Source organism: Chaetodon trifascialis, chromosome 8, assembly GCF_039877785.1.
Source record: "Chaetodon trifascialis isolate fChaTrf1 chromosome 8, fChaTrf1.hap1, whole genome shotgun sequence".
NCBI lineage: Eukaryota > Metazoa > Chordata > Actinopteri > Chaetodontiformes > Chaetodontidae > Chaetodon > Chaetodon trifascialis.
The window spans coordinates 6,713,515-6,731,180 of NC_092063.1; the positions used below are offsets into that span (position 1 = coordinate 6,713,515).

The 17,666-nt window shown below is 40.6% G+C and overlaps 2 protein-coding genes across 2 annotated transcripts; both read left to right on the forward strand.

The window, feature by feature from the left end:
• The first annotated feature begins 6,534 nt into the window (after positions 1-6,534).
• Positions 6,535-11,315, forward strand: lemd1 (LEM domain containing 1). The gene is made up of 11 exons (XM_070968574.1): positions 6,535-6,862; positions 8,112-8,223; positions 8,857-9,009; positions 9,107-9,171; positions 9,446-9,493; positions 9,596-9,751; positions 9,963-10,047; positions 10,167-10,261; positions 10,408-10,488; positions 10,620-10,693; positions 10,876-11,315. The coding sequence occupies exons 1-11, from the start codon at positions 6,671-6,673 to the stop codon at positions 11,186-11,188; spliced, it is 1,374 nt and encodes a 457-aa protein (XP_070824675.1). The 5' UTR covers positions 6,535-6,670; the 3' UTR covers positions 11,189-11,315.
• A 607-nt stretch (positions 11,316-11,922) lies between these two features.
• Positions 11,923-17,026, forward strand: pm20d1.2 (peptidase M20 domain containing 1, tandem duplicate 2). The gene is made up of 13 exons (XM_070968512.1): positions 11,923-12,197; positions 12,308-12,394; positions 12,913-13,148; positions 13,255-13,341; positions 13,454-13,587; positions 13,731-13,850; positions 14,030-14,105; positions 14,200-14,261; positions 14,352-14,430; positions 14,538-14,609; positions 14,703-14,868; positions 14,960-15,059; positions 16,099-17,026. Exons 1-13 carry the CDS (start codon positions 11,978-11,980, stop codon positions 16,226-16,228), a joined length of 1,569 nt encoding a protein of 522 aa, XP_070824613.1. The 5' UTR covers positions 11,923-11,977; the 3' UTR covers positions 16,229-17,026.
• The last annotated feature ends 640 nt before the right edge of the window (positions 17,027-17,666 follow it).

Consider the following 17,666-nt stretch of genomic DNA (forward strand, 5'->3'; position numbering starts at 1 on the left):
GACTTTCAGAAGTGTGAAGTGTGCTGGTCAGGATAGCGGTTTGTTTTCATCAAGGATGACAGTGAGGATAGGAACCTGCTTCACTGGTGCTTTCATGTGTTGTATGCAGTGTTTCAGTGTGTTTTGGTTGTCTTGTCCGCCAGTGGAAGGTGCTTAGGTGTGCTTTCAATAAATGGAAAGGGAGCACGGCATAGGATAAGAAACCAGACGCCACCCCATTATCTTCATCTTTACCTCTATATTCAAAACCAGTGTCTAAAAATGTCAAATTGTGGGATGTTAGTATTTGCTGGTTGTTGTTAAAGCTCATACTCCTCTGTCCAAAAAATATATTGAACACTGCCATGATCTAAAGCTATTAAAAACATCTGGCTGCTGACGACTGCCTGAATTGGCTCCCAGCAGAGAGCGACCATGTACGATGTTTAGGGATTAAAGCTAATCCTCCCTGTGGCTGAGATTCACCTTCTTGTCTGGACAGAGTCTGACACAGGGGCTTTATTAATTTATGCTGAGACATGCATGAGCACAGGCTCCCTGGAGCTCAGTGGCAGTGGTCTTTTCTTGAACCTGGAAAAGGCTGATTGAGTAAACACTTTGCCTCAGTCAGTGGGAAATGCTCTCTGTCAGAGGTCATGTTAATGTCCAGCATATATAAAGCCAATAAGGGACTAATCTCAGTGTGTAAACAGTCTGATGCTTCACGATGCTTCACGACAACATCAAAATCTCAACATTGCGTGAGAATAAAGTTAGCACGTCTCATGATGGAAGTTAGGACATCTGGGAAATATGCGACTGAATGAAAAAGCTAATGCAAATGCAGCAAAGGTGTGGGACAATATGTGAAACTATCTAACAGAGTGCTTTTACTCCCTCTGCACCGCCAGAACAACTTGAAACAGGTGCACAAAAGGACGACTAGACGTGGTTCTCTCAGTATTGGACAGTTGCGGCCGAGTACAGGAAGCTTTGTGTGCTTGTTCAGAGGGAAAAAAAAAAGGAGAGGCTGTCTCAATGGAGCTTTTGTTGTTTGAGTTGGAGACAGCAAGAGCACAAGAAACACTGACTGACAAATACCTGGCCCCTCTGTGCCTCAAATACCTCAGCGTTGCACTTGATACAATGTCAACAAATGCCTCCTCTGTCCTCTATAGTAGCCCGTTTCCTCTCTGTCCACAAGATTTTTTCATGTTTTTATAAAGGCTACTGTTTTCTGAGCAGACATCTGGGGCAGCAGATTTGGGCTGCATAGCTGGAGTGCTGAGTCTCTCCTCACTGTAGGGTTGAAAGTGGTCCAAAGCACTCCCAACCGTCCAGTGCTTAAAACTGTGGCAAATGGTCTTGTGTTTCGGTTCAGTGAATACATGAGATTCTGAATAAGTTCAAGTTTTTTTAAGGTTAAACAGTCATAAGAGTGTGAATGAACTTGAAATCAATCAAGCACACTGGCAGCATATCTGTGCATTAATGATGCTTGACTCATCGGCACGATGGCTTTGATTACGGAGGCATGAAGGCCTACTGCATGGGAATGTTAACTTCATATCTAAAGAAAAAATGTTTTGTTCATTAATAAAAACTGCTCAGCCTTCTGTGCCCAGTGCATTAAAATGCTGAGGTAATGATCTCCTTTGTGCATGAGGAAGTCAAGTGGGGGGGTTGCAACACAGAATATAGAAAGACTTTACGTAATCTGTTTTGAATTCAGAAACAAAATCCTTTTGATTAACATTGCACCTTTTCCCCATAGACATTGATTTAAAACTGCATATTTAATCAAAGATTATTCTGAAAAACCCCCAGAGGAGTTGAACAGCTTGCAGAATCCTGCTGGAAGATTCAAGCATTCGGCAGGGGTCGATTTATTTGAGTTTGAGCTGTGAAAAATATAATTCCTTCTGTCTAAAGACTCACAAGACAGTTCAATTTTACTCCCCCTGGGCCTCAGATGAATACTTCCAGTTTCTTTAGTTAATTATTCATGTGGCTGTGAGTTTTAAATCCTGACTGTTGTCTGCAACCTGCCCCTGTTTTTTCCTCTTTGTTGTAAAGCTTTAAGCCCTAACTGCATGATTTCTCAAACTGCACCTAAGAGTTTTTTTTATCATTATCTTCCAAATCCAACCACAACTGTGTCTTATGGCTTTCTATTCCTATGTGAGTTCTCTCTAACATGTCATGTAGGGTTTAAAGCCATTGGATACACAGTGGACAGTCAACTTAGCAACTCAGCTTGATGACTTTTTGACATATTTTTAAGATGAGACACGAAGTCAGCAAACAGATGAACAGATTCCAAACGTCAAGTATAATCTTCATTTGGCATTTTTACCGCAACTTTAGCTTGTGTGGTATTTTGCTCAGCTATTTGTAGCATCTGAAATCTTATGTAATGACATCAACAAAAGCTGTAGCCAACAGCAACTACATCATGCATCTCTTCCTGCATCAAACATTTGTCGTGGGGCAAGTACAGATATTCTGAGTAGAAGCTCACATTAATTATCCTCCTGCAGATGTTTTGGGGAACCACCGCCTGGTTTTCGTAAAAATTGTGAATTAACAGATGGTCAAGGATATGAGACAGTTCCTTTTCCTGCTGCTGTCAGCTGTTCTACAACTTCCATGAACACCTTAGAGCTCTCATTTCTAACTACTGGGAAGCTTACTGTGGAAGTCACAACTCCCTGCGTACAGAGATGTGTTTAATTTAATGACTGAGGGATATATGGCGCTGACCATTTGCTCAGGGAATGACAGCTGTCTAGTTTAAGTCTGTTTAAAAAGACAAAGCTGTAGGAATTCTGTACTATCAATAATGACGTTTATGCACATGGCTGAGAAAGCATTGGACCTCCATCCCTGCTGCTGACAGTGTTATTGTTCTCGTGTTTTTTCATTCATTAAACATGCCATGCTATTATGTGTTCCTACTAATAAAATAATGGAGTAACATTATTCACTCCAGTGTTATTGGCTTTCTGTAGTCCTAACACGTAAAGACTTAATTAACAAAATTATGAAATGGTCCAACTGTGACTGCTTTTCTTGTTACCTATTAGCCAGGTGACATTTGATGGCTATAAAGAAGTGAAATTAGAGAAAATCGTTATTTTACAGTGACAACATGATCGCAATGTGTGAAGACGAGGAACATTGTGCTACAGCTCTACTATCTGCAGAAAAATATCAAAAAATATTCATACTCACAAGGTGAAAAATGATTATTTTACTTCACCTTAAGTGAAATATTTGCCTCCAGCTTTTTCAACCAAAAACGATTTTGAACTATAAAATATATGTTGTAGGGATCCAATTACTGGCCTGTCTTTTGCATTCAGGTTATAATTTGAAGAAGAAATATTTTTTTTATTCATCTTGTTTGCTTTGCTCATTTGTCTAATTTCCAGTGAGCAGAAAGAAAGAAGTATCGGCCGTTCAGTATTCATCATGGTTTTCATTAACTGAGAATGAAGTGGGATCCAAATTAAAGCAGGTTTTGGGCTGACCTGCAGCAGTGCTAAACCACATAATATCAGTCACAATTATTACATTTATTCAATGAAAAATTGACATTCATGAACTCCCAATCTTTACCACTTTAGTATTTTTGGCATGATTTAATGCGGGAGCTCACTGTTTAATGGCCGTTTTGATTTTAATATTACTACTGCTCATTTTTGATGGAAGCCAGAAGAGGATACCATGAAACAGGATTGGAAATTTTAAAACTAAATCATTATGGGTACCTGGTGTGCACCCCAGCTAGCTGAGCCATCCCAGCTCTTGTAAAAAGCCCTTCAAATGTGGCCTCTCGCGGCTCCTACCCCCCCTCCCTGTCGAGTAGATTTTTCAAAAGGATTCCAGGAGCATTCAGCCCTCTGACCGCAATAACTCTCTGTTGAATATCTCCGGACTTTGAACTTGGAAGAATCCATATCAGACTTCTTGATTTAAGTCTTACTTCTCTGTGCAAAGCAAATATGAGCAAGTCTCAGACCTTTATTCTGTAATCCTTTGCGATGTGACAGTGTCCTATAATGTTTAATGCCACAATCCTCACTTTAAATCTCCTGTATGCTTTTAGTTTTCATATGTTCAAAACCATTTGAGTAACACCTCTTGCTGAAGATCATCAAAGGGTCGCAATGTTTCACTAATTTTAATTGTGGCGTTCTGGCTGGGTGAACTTTAAAGGTGCCCTGTGGAGTTATCATGTACACAAACAAAGTTATGTTTGCATTCGGTGTTACCCTCCAAAACAACTGTGTGTATGCTTGAGGGCTAACAAACATGTGCAAAGCAGAGTTATTAAGGGTTTTAATACCTACATTGTTTAAATCAACTTTCACAAGCTTGCACTCTTCTTCTTTCCTGCCTTTTTGGCGCATTGCAGCATATCTTGGCATGTTACCACCACCTGTTGATCAGTGCAATCACCCACATTCATGTGCATCCTCGAGAGTGTGCACAAGATAAACTAAAAGGGGACCCATTCATAGACAGACAGCTCCATTGCGCTAAGTAGGTCAAAAACTCCACAGGGAACCTTTAACACACCAAGCAGCAGTTTCTTGACCTACCTGCTCTGAATCATCGGCTAACCAACAAGCAAAACAGTGGATCAATATTAAGAAGATAGGCCTTCACAATGAAGTGGTAAAACATACAAAAAAGACATTCAAAATGCAAGTAGGTCAATTTTTTTTAATCTAATAACGAAACAGTGTACATGTTCACAACTGCTGGATCCCAATCAGGCAATTTCAATCCCCTCATCCCTCTGGAAATCCCCACTGAAAACAAATGTTGTTTTTCTCCCATCACAATGTGTTGATCCAATCTAAAAATGGTACAGTTCAAGTTCACAACAGTAAACAGCACAGCAGGTGATCAAGTCTGTTCAACTCAGACTCAAATATGACTGCAATGGGATGTAAACACCGGCTGTCTTGTCATCTCATATTTGCATGCACAGAGCAGCAAGATAGCAAAGCTGTCATCTAATTAAATATGTTTTAGCTGTTTTGTACAATTTGCAACAAAGACAAGCAAAACAACCCATCTATTGTTCAGGGGATACATTTTGCTTCATCTATTGATGCTTTCGCTGGCATAAAGTGGTAATCAAATGATACAATCCATCTCACGCTGTTACATTTTGTGTTGTTTTTCTTGTATTTTTGCATGACCTAAAGCAAACCAGGAAGTTTTAACTACTAATAATTATGACTATTTGTTGTTCCGACAGGGATCTGTTTGACGAAGCAGGATAAGTGCTCTTGTCACTGTATCAGATGTTAGGGGGGTCGACACTGATGAGCTTTACTCTATACAGTGGTCCACCGGTGTTCAGTAATTATGTGTTTTGAGAAAGGTAACCATGTCCCCTGTTTTCATTTTAAGCAAGGCTTACAGGTGGTATCACTCATTCCATACCAGTAAGATCTCTGAACACTAGAGACCTGTTCCAAGAAGCAGCTTCACTGAGTTGTGTCTTGACCTCTGATTGCTGATTTTCAGAGCAATTTTTTTTTCCATGATCAACATATTTGTTGGAACAGATGCCTGCTGTAGGTGTACGGTTACAAGAAATGCCCTCAGTGGTACATTTGGCACCCCCTGCTTCACAATCACCTGAACAAGTGTTTTGTTTAGTTATTTTTGTATTTTATCTGTTAACAGGTGTTAGGAAAGGAGCTACTCACCACCTCTGCATGCCCTAGGAGGATGCATCTGTCGTGTAAAAATGCAGCATGCAACAGAAACACCACGACACCAACGACGACCAAAGCCCAGGTCAAACCTGGAGATCAAAGGTATACATCAGTTAGACTGGAGAAACTGGTGCCTAAAACTCAACTACATGGACGGCCTTTGCTATTTGGGGTTTCCACCAGGGCGTTTGCAGAGAGGATGTTTTGACAAGTCACAGCAGGAAAAGCAGATGTAATTGAATAATATTAATAAGGGCTGAATTCCATTGAGTTGCTTCAGTATCAGGTGCTATCACACAATGAAAGGGAGGCAGTGTTAAAGGTATTAGCAACACCTGTGCATTTCCTGCTATAATTAAAATGTCTACTTTAAAAAAGGCCACCATTCAGAAAAAGTAATGCCAATTAATTTGAGTGTATTTAATTTGATTGAATTATTTCTTTTTAGATGAGCAGCTCCAAACTTCCATGCTCATTAACTAACGGCAATTAAAAGCAGGCATGTTACCATAAACACAATCAGCTTGCTAACTAGCTAATGTTAGCTACCAGTTAATATCAATTAGAACCAAAACAATAATCATAAAGCTAACCAAAGCCACACATGCCTTTTCATTTTTTTTATTTCAAAGTTCACTATTATTTGATAAAAAGGTCTTAGGTTCAATTTAAATGTAATGAACCTCAAATCTTTGGACACACACGATGCGAGCTTGCGGTGCTTGTATGTGTACTCAGTAACGGTAAAGCTAACTACTCGCCGTCAATCAAGGCGTCAGGTGCAGCTGTTCTCAGTTCAGTCACTGTGATTCTCAGAGCACAGGCAGAAGGCTTCTCCGAGCAGCTCTGCTGGGCACATCTCAACCCAAAGACGTTTTTCTACAAATATAAAGAACAGCAAAGCACTGAAGTTTAACTTTTTTCTTTTTTTTTCGCGTCGTCCTTGTGACATGCCGCTCTTTGAGGACCCAGCTCTCCTCTCTAAATCTAGACTGAGGTCAGATTTAGTCGCCCACAATGTCACGCTGCCACCCGCCAAGAGCAAAAAGGAAGTTTATGTGGAGTTACACCTAAAACATATCGACCAGAAAAACGCAGCGGATTTTTCTAGCGACGAGGAGGATCAAGCACAAAATGAAGCAGTGAGTTTGTTAACTTTTTGGTGTTTTTGTGCCAGAATATAATTGACTTTTGTGGAGTAAAACTTTCAACCACCATTTGAAACCTAAGCATACATGTGTTGCCTAGCATAAGACTTCTTTACAATGCTGCGTTCAAGGACATCAACCATTTTCTACGATTCTGAAGGGCCGCCGTACATAATTGGCATGGACTGAATTAAACCGATGCTTCGCACTGTCAGCAGCTGTGGAGGGGAGGAGGGGGAGATTTGGGTCACCGGCGACCAAACAGTCCTCTCAGCTTGCAGTAACGTTAGCGTTTGGGGTCCTTGACCACTGAGCCACCTGCTGTGTTGTATGGCTGGTATAGATTTACACGCGACGTTTCTGTAGCCGGCGGCTGCTGTTACAGTCGCGTGCATGTGTTTGCAACACCTGTCACACTCATTTATCAGCCCCAAGAAGATCAGCACCTAAAGCTGAAGCTAAAGATGTTCCTTTGCTGTGTCATGGGAGAGAAAGACTTAGTCTGTGTGGGGAAAGCATCCATCAAAAAATCAGCTGTGCTGCTAATCAGGGTGGAGGTTCAGATTTAGAAAGTGCTGCAAGATCTGCACCTGAAACCCAAAACTGAGGCAAAGAGCTTGAAATGATCAGTCAAGAAAATGAATTGGCAGTTTACTTCATATTCAGTTAATTTTACTTTTTCATGCAAAACACCTTATAAACAATAAATTCATTGAATATTTTGGAGGTTTGGACAGCAAAACAAGCTCTTTGTAAAGGTCTATATGTCACCATGATGATTTTTTTTTTTATATCATATACCAATGATATGCTGCATTGAATTAAAAAATAATTAGAAGATTAATTGACAGTTGCAGCCCTACTGATAGTTGAGTGCTTTTAGAAGTGGACATTCAGGTGTTGTTATGAGGAGCAGTGACAAAGATAAGTCAAGTACTTTACAGTCAATAAACCTGTCATAGATATCTGCCTGTTTATATCTAATAAGCCAGTATAAACTAATAAAACAGGCCATCTGATATAGTTTTGGGCTCCGCTGTAAACTTTCACTCTTCTTCTGTGGTTGTTCAGAATAGGTAAATGTAAAAAGCAGAAGATTCATGCAGCAACCGAATTCAATGAATAATGAACAGATTTGTGAACTGCAGCCTCCAGCTGTTTTTTATGGTCTGTATCCCACTCGTGGAAACTGCTGGCATTCAAGCTGCAGCCTTTTGTCTAAATTCAGCATATTTTTTGTAAGGACAAGGATGAAGATCCAGAGGATGCAGAGATCCCCGACCCGAGCTGTTTGACTGATGATGACCTCAAGGCTGCGCTGCTCAAGCATGGGGTTAAAGTTGGGCCCATAGTCGGTGAGGTCGCACGTGATACTGTCTCGAATTTGGTTGTCATTGAAGAAATATGACCCTTGTCACCATTCATGCTGTTTTGTGTTTTCACGAATGTCTGACAATCCTGATTGTGACAAAGCTGGGACGCCTAATTAAAAACAGAATACAATCATTTGCATTCAAACTGTTTACCGACTGCAGTTTTATACAATCATGTGTTCACAAAGCGGTGAATCTCGCTCCATCCTGAACGACTGAGCCTTTCATACCCAATCATGATACTATCACCTGTTACCAATGAACCTGTTTACCTGTGGAATGATCCAAACAGGTGTTTTTGGAGCATTTCACCACTTTCCCAGTCTTTAGTTGCTCCTGTCCCAACGTGTTTGAAACATGTTGCAGCATCAGATTCAGAATAAGCAGATATTTACAAAAATCAATGAAGGTGATGAGGTCAAACACTAAATATATTGTCTTTGGGCTGTTTTCAATTGATTGTATGTCGAAAAGGCTTGGCAAGTTATCACATTCTGTTTTATTTAGGTTTTGCACAGCATCGCAACCTTTTCAGAATCAGGGTTGTAGGACATAATATTCAGCTTCACGCCATTTTTTAGGTGGATTTGCTAAAGTGTTGTTTGTCTTTGCTAGCCTCCACCAGAGCCTTGTATGAGAAGAAGCTTAGGAAACTGCTTCAGTCTGCTGGACACGACCATCTCAATGGAGCAGAGAAAGATGTATTATACTCTGACAGTGAGGAGGAAGAAAAGGAGGAGGAGGAGGAGGAGGAGGAGGAGGTAGAAGGTATAACTTGAAATACTCTGGATTATTTATTTATTTATTACATGTTTTGTTTTTATGGTTGGCATGAATAATCATATGCTTTGTGTATTACTTTCAGGTTCTGAAGGAGCCAAAGAAGAGACCGTTGAAGAGGCAGACCAGGCCCAACAGGAGAACAGCCAGGTGAGAAGCTTGCAGGTGAAATGATTTGCAGTTTCTCTGTATATTATCTTGTCTGAAATCAGAGATCGTACACGACCTGCTGTATGCGCTTTTGCTGGTTATCTTCTTGTATTTTTGGCATCTCTATCTGTATTGAAAGAAATCTTCCCTACAGTGCCACTTAGTGGATATAAATTGTAATTACAAAACTCTAAATGAAAGCGTTCACTCTTCTTAATATCCGCTTGCATTTTGAGTGTTTGTGTGTTTGTTTTTTTGTTTGTATTTTTTCCAGAATGGTCATTTTGTTTACCCGCAGTGCTTTTTACCCTCATCAAGGCTGGTAAATACAACCGATTCATTGCACAAAATTCCATCAAACTGGATTTTTAGGGCACACTGTTTTTTTTTTCTTTCTGCATTTGATTGGGTTGGTCTTTTGTAGCGTGCTTGTGCCTCTAGAAACAGGGAACGTTGTCCCAAGCGGAATTCAGAGAATTCCTTAAAACCATCGGAGCAGAGGCCGCCTCACTGCTCACAGATTCCAGTTGGAATTAGTAGAGCATCCTCTGTAGATCAACGGTCAGGATTAGGATCAGGGGTAGGCCGGTCTTATTTCACTTCTCTTGTGGATTTTAAATTCCCTGCATTCCTTGCTTTGACTGCATAACTTCATTGTGCATCCTGCTGAAGCCACCAATGGGAAATTTTCTTGTCTTACAGTGATGGGCATTGCTATCTCACTGGTGTATGGATTGTGTGATGAATGATGCATGTTTTTATTGCTGTTAATGTGATAATAATCCTTGCAGGTTTCATCTGGATCACAATCCGTTATGCCTAATGGCTGCTCATCATTTTCCTCTCAGACCTTCAGCATCACTCAGATGGTTGAGGAGGAAAGTTGATTCCACATTTTTAAACCCACTTTCAACATCTTTCCATTTCATCTTCTTATTAGGAGTAATCACTGCAGGATTGCTCGCTCGGTAATGCACGCTCTCACTCTAAACAACAGATGGAGAGTCGGGCGTCACTCTCTCCTAGCACAGACACTGAGAGAGAGCTGAATAGGAGCAATGTGCAGGAGCATTGGTCACGGTCCAACAGGGTCAGTAGTGCTCACATTGTTCAGTCACACTTTGAGCTGAAACTGTGGTGGCTGTTGGAGTGGTTCACTGGAGGTGGAAGGCAATTCAGACTGCAGAAATCCAGCGTATCATAATCTGTTACGTCTCCTTTCCTCAGCCGGACAAGCTAATTGTGGACAAGCATACCATGAAGAACCAGTCCCTGTACTACACTCCCAAGAGCTCCCCTTATAAATGTGGAATGAAGGCACATGCATCTTCTCTCTGACATTTATTTTTCTATTTGTATCCATATCACTTGATGGTGGGGGTTATTTCTGGGACATATTTCTGTTTTCTCTGGTCCACTTTGTCAGTAATTTCTTCTCTCCTTTCTAGCCTCCTCCGGAGCCTGTGAAAGACACAATGAAGGACATCTTTCCAGACACTCGGGGCACACCCACAGGGATCTCGTAAGTGTCTTATCAACACCATTAGACTGCGCCAGTTAGGAACTCTTCACAGCTTTATGAGTTATTGTTTCATGAGAATTAGATTTCACCATAGTACAAGAATGTGCAGGAATAACTGGTGGAGGGTCACACATCACATTTTGTGATTGGATTATCAGCACACGTACCTTGTTGTGTTTCAGTGCCACATGTCGGAGACCCATCAAGGGTGCAGCAAGGAGACCCATCCAGTACTCATACCCAGACACTCCTGCCAGTCCCACAACACTGGAGAGACGAGAGGTGGAGCGCCGCCTTGTGCCCATCCGTATACAGATTTTGGTCTTCCTCATTTTGGTGGTTCTTTTATACTTCGTTAATGTTTGTATTGAAGACCACTCATTCAGTCCGTTTGTGGCCTTACTGAACAGTCTAAACCAGTGGTCAGACAGTGAGGAGGGCCTTTTGCTTCAGAGTGAGACACAGGACACACCTGCACTGTCTGGACAGGAGTAACTTTGTCTTTTTTAATCCTGTTGCTTTTCTTGGTGATGCAAGCCATAATGACTTCATCCTGGGATATCCACAGGGAGCACGTATTACTTTGAACACTGTTTGTTGTTGGCTGTGTTTGTATGGGAGCAAACCGTAAAGTCCAGTTTTACATTTTTGTATGTGTTGCTTCTGGATGAGTGCTTTTGTCACTGTAGTTGAAACAATCACCAATACACAAAAATTAAGTTGCCCTTTAAATCATTAGTGGCTGAACATTTTCTTTTTAAAAATAATGACAATGTTGTGTTTTTCCTATTTTCTAACCAAAATTGTGTAACGTGAGGGTGCCTTATCGATGAATTCATGCCACCGGAATTGTGTAATGTATGTTTTTTTTAATATTTCAACCATTTAAAATAAATAAAGAATGATTTGCTTCATATGTCTGTGTGCAACTGATAGGAGCATTAGAGAATGAGAATGCAGACGTCACAATCAGTTGGGATCTTTTTATAGTGAAGTCCACTTTTAAGAAAAGATAAGTTCGGACTTTATTGATGCCACACTGGGGAAATTTAGTAACCATACTTTTACTATACAGCATTAGGAAGATAGCGAGTGCAAATTACTGTTTATGCTTTCTGACATAATGGAATTAAACTGCCACATGCTGGCAGACCGAAAACGTCTGCAGACAATAGGCGCATGTTCGCTTTCAGGCCAGCAGGGGGCTCTCGTTCAACCACCCTGAACTTAATGCAGCCGGCGCACAGTAACAGCGAACAAGTTCCGCTGTCATAACAAACAACAATGACAGACTCGGGGCCGAAGTTCAAGACATTTAGGGTTTTAAAGATTATTATTTGTAGCTTCGTCATTACAGTCCTGTTGTTATTTACTGTAGCATCTCTCAGGACTCTTTCACTTGACGTAAATGTCGGGCTTCAACTCGCGCACTGGGAAAAGACGAACAACATCTCGCTTGTCATTGACCACCATCAGAGAGAGGAGCTTCTTGCGAATTTTAAAGGTAATTATCGCTTGTTAGTCGGTAAAGCGCAGCTCTGTAATGGGAAGCAGCAGATGGAAATGTGGTGTAGCCGCCGCTGACAGACGGTGTATCTCTGTTCATTCATCCAGAGGCTATCCGGATCCCCACCGTGTCGTTCTCAGAGACGGAGATCAACACCACCGCGCTGGTCGAGTTTGACAGGCTGTTGCGAAAAGGTAGATAGAAACTGCCTCTGAAAGGTGACACACTGTTTTGTCTCATGTACGCAGTCAGCGGTTTGTTCACAGTGTTTTTTTTACACTCATTACGTGACTTGGCTGAGCAGTAGCAAACTCTTAACCGTTGGCTACTAGCTTAAACGGTTGTATTGATGCCAGAATCGTATGCAGAGAGCTAGCTGCTGTTAGCTACAAACCTTAGTTAACGTTAGCTATTTAGATATAACGAGTTTTTTTTTTCGTGCCTCATCTATGACTTCCTTCTCCCTCATGGCAGAGAATTACTGTATAATAAAAGTTTTCTAAAATCTTCTTTGTGTGGCCACCACTGTACAGGTGTCTCTCAGGTTTCCAAGTCAATGGATGTATTTATTATTTATTAGGATATCCTCCATCCTCAGTGTTGTTTCTGCAGACTGTGGAGCTCCTCTAGGCTGTTTTCAGGCTGAGTGTTAAACTAACCTGTAACACTGGTTGGCCTAGCACTCACACTCGTATTCTTCTTCCCCTGTCAGCCTTCCCTACAGTTTTCTCTTCAAGCTTGGTTCATCATGAATTGGTGGCCAACTACAGCCACCTGTTTTGGGTGCAAGGATCACAGCCTGACCTCGTCCCATACCTGCTTCTGGCTCACATCGATGTAGTGCCCGCTTCAGAGACGGATGGCTGGGAGGCCCCACCGTTTTCTGCCAAGGAGATAGATGGCTTCATCTATGGCAGAGGGACCATAGATGACAAGAGCCCTTTAATGGTGAGAGAACGTGATACTTTTTTGTGATTTTGTATTAAACATAGTTGAGTTACACATTAATTTTATGTTCCAGTTAGGCTAAACTGATATGCTTTACTCCTTCCAGGGAATACTTCAGGCACTGGAGTACTTGCTTAGAAAAGGCTATGCTCCACGCAGAGGATTTTACATCGGCCTTGGTCATGATGAAGAAGTACTTAAACTATTCATAAAACTACTATTTTTTAAAGTTGTGACCTTAAACTGATTTCAAACATGCAATAATACTTAATGTCCTTGTTGTCCATTGATATTTCGTTTTAAAGGTCTTTGGTTACAAGGGGGCAATGAGCATAGTGCGCGTACTGAAGCAGCGTAGTGTGCAGCTGTCGTTCGTCCTGGATGAGGGCCTGGCTGTACTTGATGGAGTCATCAGTGGTCTCGATGGACCTGCTGCTCTGTGAGAACCTGCCATGCTCTTGTGTAAACATGATATTGAGTTTGCAGCTTTTCCAGTGTGAGAAGTAAACAGCAGTACAAGAGTTGTCTGCGTTATACTGTGTAAAAAAAATATCAAATGTAGGTGATATATGTGTTTCGTAGGATTGGGATAAGCGAAAAGGGTTCGGCCACTGTAAAGCTCAGTGTGTCTATGGCCCCTGGTCACTCCTCAATGCCTCCCAGTGAGACCAGCATTGGGATCTTGGCTGCAGCAGTTAAAAGGTGAGAGGAACATTTTCTTCACATTGAGATTTTTAGCTCATTTAATTCCCCTGTGATGAATTCTGGCTAATCTCTGTGTTTGTGCTGTGCCATATGTTTAACTACATTCTACATTTTTACCACTCCACGAGCAAGAAGTGAAAATCTAATACTTGAACTGAGTCGTGCTGTTCCCTCAGACTAGAGGATAACCCGATGCCGAGGTTATTTGGTCATGGGCCTGAACGTGGAATCTTTGAGCATCTGGCCCATAAGGTAAATGGAACCGGCTGCTTGTTTACTGCACATCACAACTAATAACATGTTAGATGTGCCTGTTGTTTCACATTTACTCATTATCTGATTTCAGTTCCCTCTCCCAATGAAGTTCATAATGTCAAATTTGTGGCTGTTCTCCCCACTCCTTGGGAGGTAACTACCCTAAAATCTAAAATTCATTCAGCATGTTTTCTTCTGATTTTGTCCATTTGATCAAATCAGTTAGTGTGTTTTATGTTGCAGGGTACTTGAAAGAAAACCAGACACTAATGCTTTTGTAAGGACAACCACAGCAGTCACCATGTTTAATGCAGGAGTTAAGGTAGTTGTTATTGTAAAATAAAAGGAAATCACAGAAAAAAATAAACGCAAGCATTTCAGTTTTCCTTAGAAACTTAGAAAAGTCCTACATTTTTTCCCACCGTGTAGGTGAATATCCTCCCTTCTCTCGCTGAGGCTTATGTAAATCTAAGAATCCACTCAGCACAGTCATTACAAGAGGTAGACTCAGACATTTCTTTCTCCTTTTTGAGAATTCCTGATGTCTCGCCATGAATATTCTGAGTTGAATAAGATGTGCGCTGTCTCGTCCAGGTCCTGGACCTCATTCAGTCTACAGTGGGCGACCAGCGAGTGAAGATTGAGCTTGTTGAAGGGTTTGACCCTCTGCCTGTGAGCTCCACTGATGAAAAGTCCTTTGGCTTCCAGATCATTAAGAAAACTGTGTTGGACATGTTCCCTACAGTTACAGTTGCTCCAGGTAAAATCCAGATCGAGTGAATTGTATAGAAATATTGTTATTTATATCAAAATATTCCATAAGTGTTTTGATATAATGTTTGAATGTGCAGGTGTTTGTGTTGGGAACACAGACAGTCGACACTTCAAAGACCTGACCAGTGATATTTATCGCTTTGCCCCCGTCTGGTTTAAGCCAGGTGATGCTCAGAGGTAAGAGCCCAGTATGTTTGATGCCTAGTCCACATGCAAGCATAGCCTTCTCTATGCTTTTTGGCCTTTCGTCCACACACAAATATACTTTTAAGTCACTCACTACATAGCTTTTGGAAAGTGGCAGATGTGGCTAACAGTGCTGGTACAACAGAGGTCATTGCCACATAATCCAACACGTTCATGACACAGAGGTTTCTGCCAACGTCACTGGTTTTGGACCAGACCGGTCACGAACGTTTGGGGCCATGCCTTTAAAATGCCTTAAAAAATAAAAGTATTGATCCCACACTGGGGAAATGATGTTACAGACAGCAGTAATAGCAAGAATATAGAAGGAGAGGTAGAAAAGAATAAAAGTTAAAGTCAGTAAGTAATAAAGGAATAAAAAATCAACTGTGCGTGTGTGTACATTATATACGAAAAATGTAGGAATAAAGTTGCCTTTAGAAAGACTGAATGTATCAGTCAGACCTCCAGATGCAGGAAGCCTCCCAGCAAAAGCTTATTTCAGGCTTCTGACCAGCATAGCTTATGGGTTAGGATTATGCTCTTGACAGCAAATGTGTTTTTGCATGTTTTTATGGATAGAGAATTTATTTTGTGGTATGAATCTGATTTTTTTTTTTTTTTAGCCTTAAGGAGGAAAAACCCCATTTAAGAAAAATACCTGTGTGTGGTGTGGACTCTCAAAAGTGCCTGCTGCAGTCGTTATAATAAACTGCTTGTGCAAAGCAACATCTTGCCAAACCTGAACAAAAGAGAGCTTTCTGCTGTTGGTCAAACATTTACATTATAAACTTGTGATGTAAATGTTTGACCTACTTGTACTGTTCAGATTAAAGTTCCTCTTGAACCAGTAGAGTCAGAAGAGTTTCAAGTAGAGGTCCAACCTTTTGCCCAGTTTAATCCGCACCTTTGGTCATAAAATGCCATTATCATGCAAGAGCAGACAGACAGTAAGAAGTAATTGAATGAAGAAAAGTATTTTGTTCTTATTAGATACCATAAAGAAAAGTTTTATTCTTCTTTTTGGTAGATTCCATGGCATCAATGAAAGGATTTCCAAGAAGAACTACGAGGAGCTTGTAGTATTTTTCTTCAGCCTCATTCAAAACTGTGACATTCAGAAGCTCCCTGAGCCTCACAGCTCTGTCCATGAACTCTGAGGAATCGACAGCAGGGGTCATAAAAACTGCAATTGAGAAGACTCCAACAGGACCAACAGGACCTTGACTTAATGTATAGTTACTGAATTTCAAGCACAATGATGTGATTCTGCATTTAGGAGCCAGAGGCTGTAATTTTCCGTTGCCCTGCAAAATTAATTGTTACTGTGAAGCTACAAATAGCTTCACAGTAACAATTAATTTTGTTTAATGACATACACTGTTGACCTTGTTATAACGACATGACCGCGGGATAAGCTGCTGCTTTTGTGGTAAACTGCTGTGATGATTTTTGAATGTAAAATAATGATGACATCTTACATGAAAGCTAGATATTACGGTGCTGCATATAACTTTTTCTGAAATGACTGCAAAAAGATGTTAGTTACTGTGAAATTGCTGAATTGTAATATTTAAAAATGTCGTGCAGTACAGTAGTTTTATCGAATGCTGCACTATCACTGACAGATGCATCGAAATGAATCCTGATTTGTGAAGGTGATTTGAATGTGCACACAGGCATTGTTTGAAAATACAACAAATAACTTCAAAATGTGCTTGTTGTCATGTGATATATTTTAATTGTGGACATTATGCAATAAACTTCTGAAATAACAGCACATGTTTTATTGAAAAACAGAAGTTCTTCTTCTTCAAAAAAAAAAGCTCTTCTTCTGTGCTGGATTGTTTTTCCATCAAAATTAAGACAAACCTGAAAGGAAGGGTTAAATGTCAAGTACTAGTCCAACATAGTAGCACAATCAGAAACCACACAATAAAGTCTGTATGTATAATTACACACTTGGTGTACTCATAAATATATTAGATTATTCCAGTTTCACCTCATAGTCGGACCAGAAGCCTCCTCGGGTGTAATGGCCTGCATCACCAAGACCACTGATCGGTGCTCCTCACTCACACGACAAGGTAAGATAAGATAAGGTAAGATAAGATAGGATAAGGTAAATTAATTAATCCCACGCTGGAGGAATTAAATACTTAGAGACAGCAAAGAAAAAGAGACAGAGTAACGATCATAGAACACAAAAATACAGAGTAAAATAATAATAATAAAGAGTAAAAGTCAATTAAATATGTACATTATGTACAAGAGTAAAAATACTATTGCCATATTGAATTGCACATGAGTCATAAATGGATAGTAAGTATAGCTTTTTGTACTAACAGGTAGTTTTCCAATGTGCAGGAAATCCCAAAATCAGCTTTTCAGCAGCCAGCTGCTGGTCTATATAGTTAATGTGAATTTATTTAGCTACAATCTGCCTTTTTCAGAGTATATAATACATCATTTCTCACAACGAACTCCCACATTAGAGTTAAATACAAACCAAAAGCACCACTCTGTGATGCTGTTTTGTTGGCAAAGTGTAAAGCCGTTTCCAGAGGCAGAGCCACGTTTGCAGCGGTTGCAGGTCAG

Coding starts and splice junctions, on each gene's coding strand:
- pm20d1.2 (XM_070968512.1), top strand. CDS start 11,978: ATGACAGACTCGGGGCCGAAGTTCAAGACATTTAGGGTTTTAAAGATT. Junction 12,198..12,307: donor GCTTCTTGCGAATTTTAAAG/GTAATTATCGCT, acceptor TCATTCATCCAG/AGGCTATCCGGATCCCCACC. Junction 14,869..14,959: donor TACAGTTACAGTTGCTCCAG/GTAAAATCCAGA, acceptor TTGAATGTGCAG/GTGTTTGTGTTGGGAACACA.
- lemd1 (XM_070968574.1), top strand. CDS start 6,671: ATGCCGCTCTTTGAGGACCCAGCTCTCCTCTCTAAATCTAGACTGAGG. Junction 9,752..9,962: donor GGTCAGGATTAGGATCAGGG/GTAGGCCGGTCT, acceptor TAATCCTTGCAG/GTTTCATCTGGATCACAATC. Junction 10,262..10,407: donor ATTGGTCACGGTCCAACAGG/GTCAGTAGTGCT, acceptor CAGCCGGACAAG/CTAATTGTGGACAAGCATAC.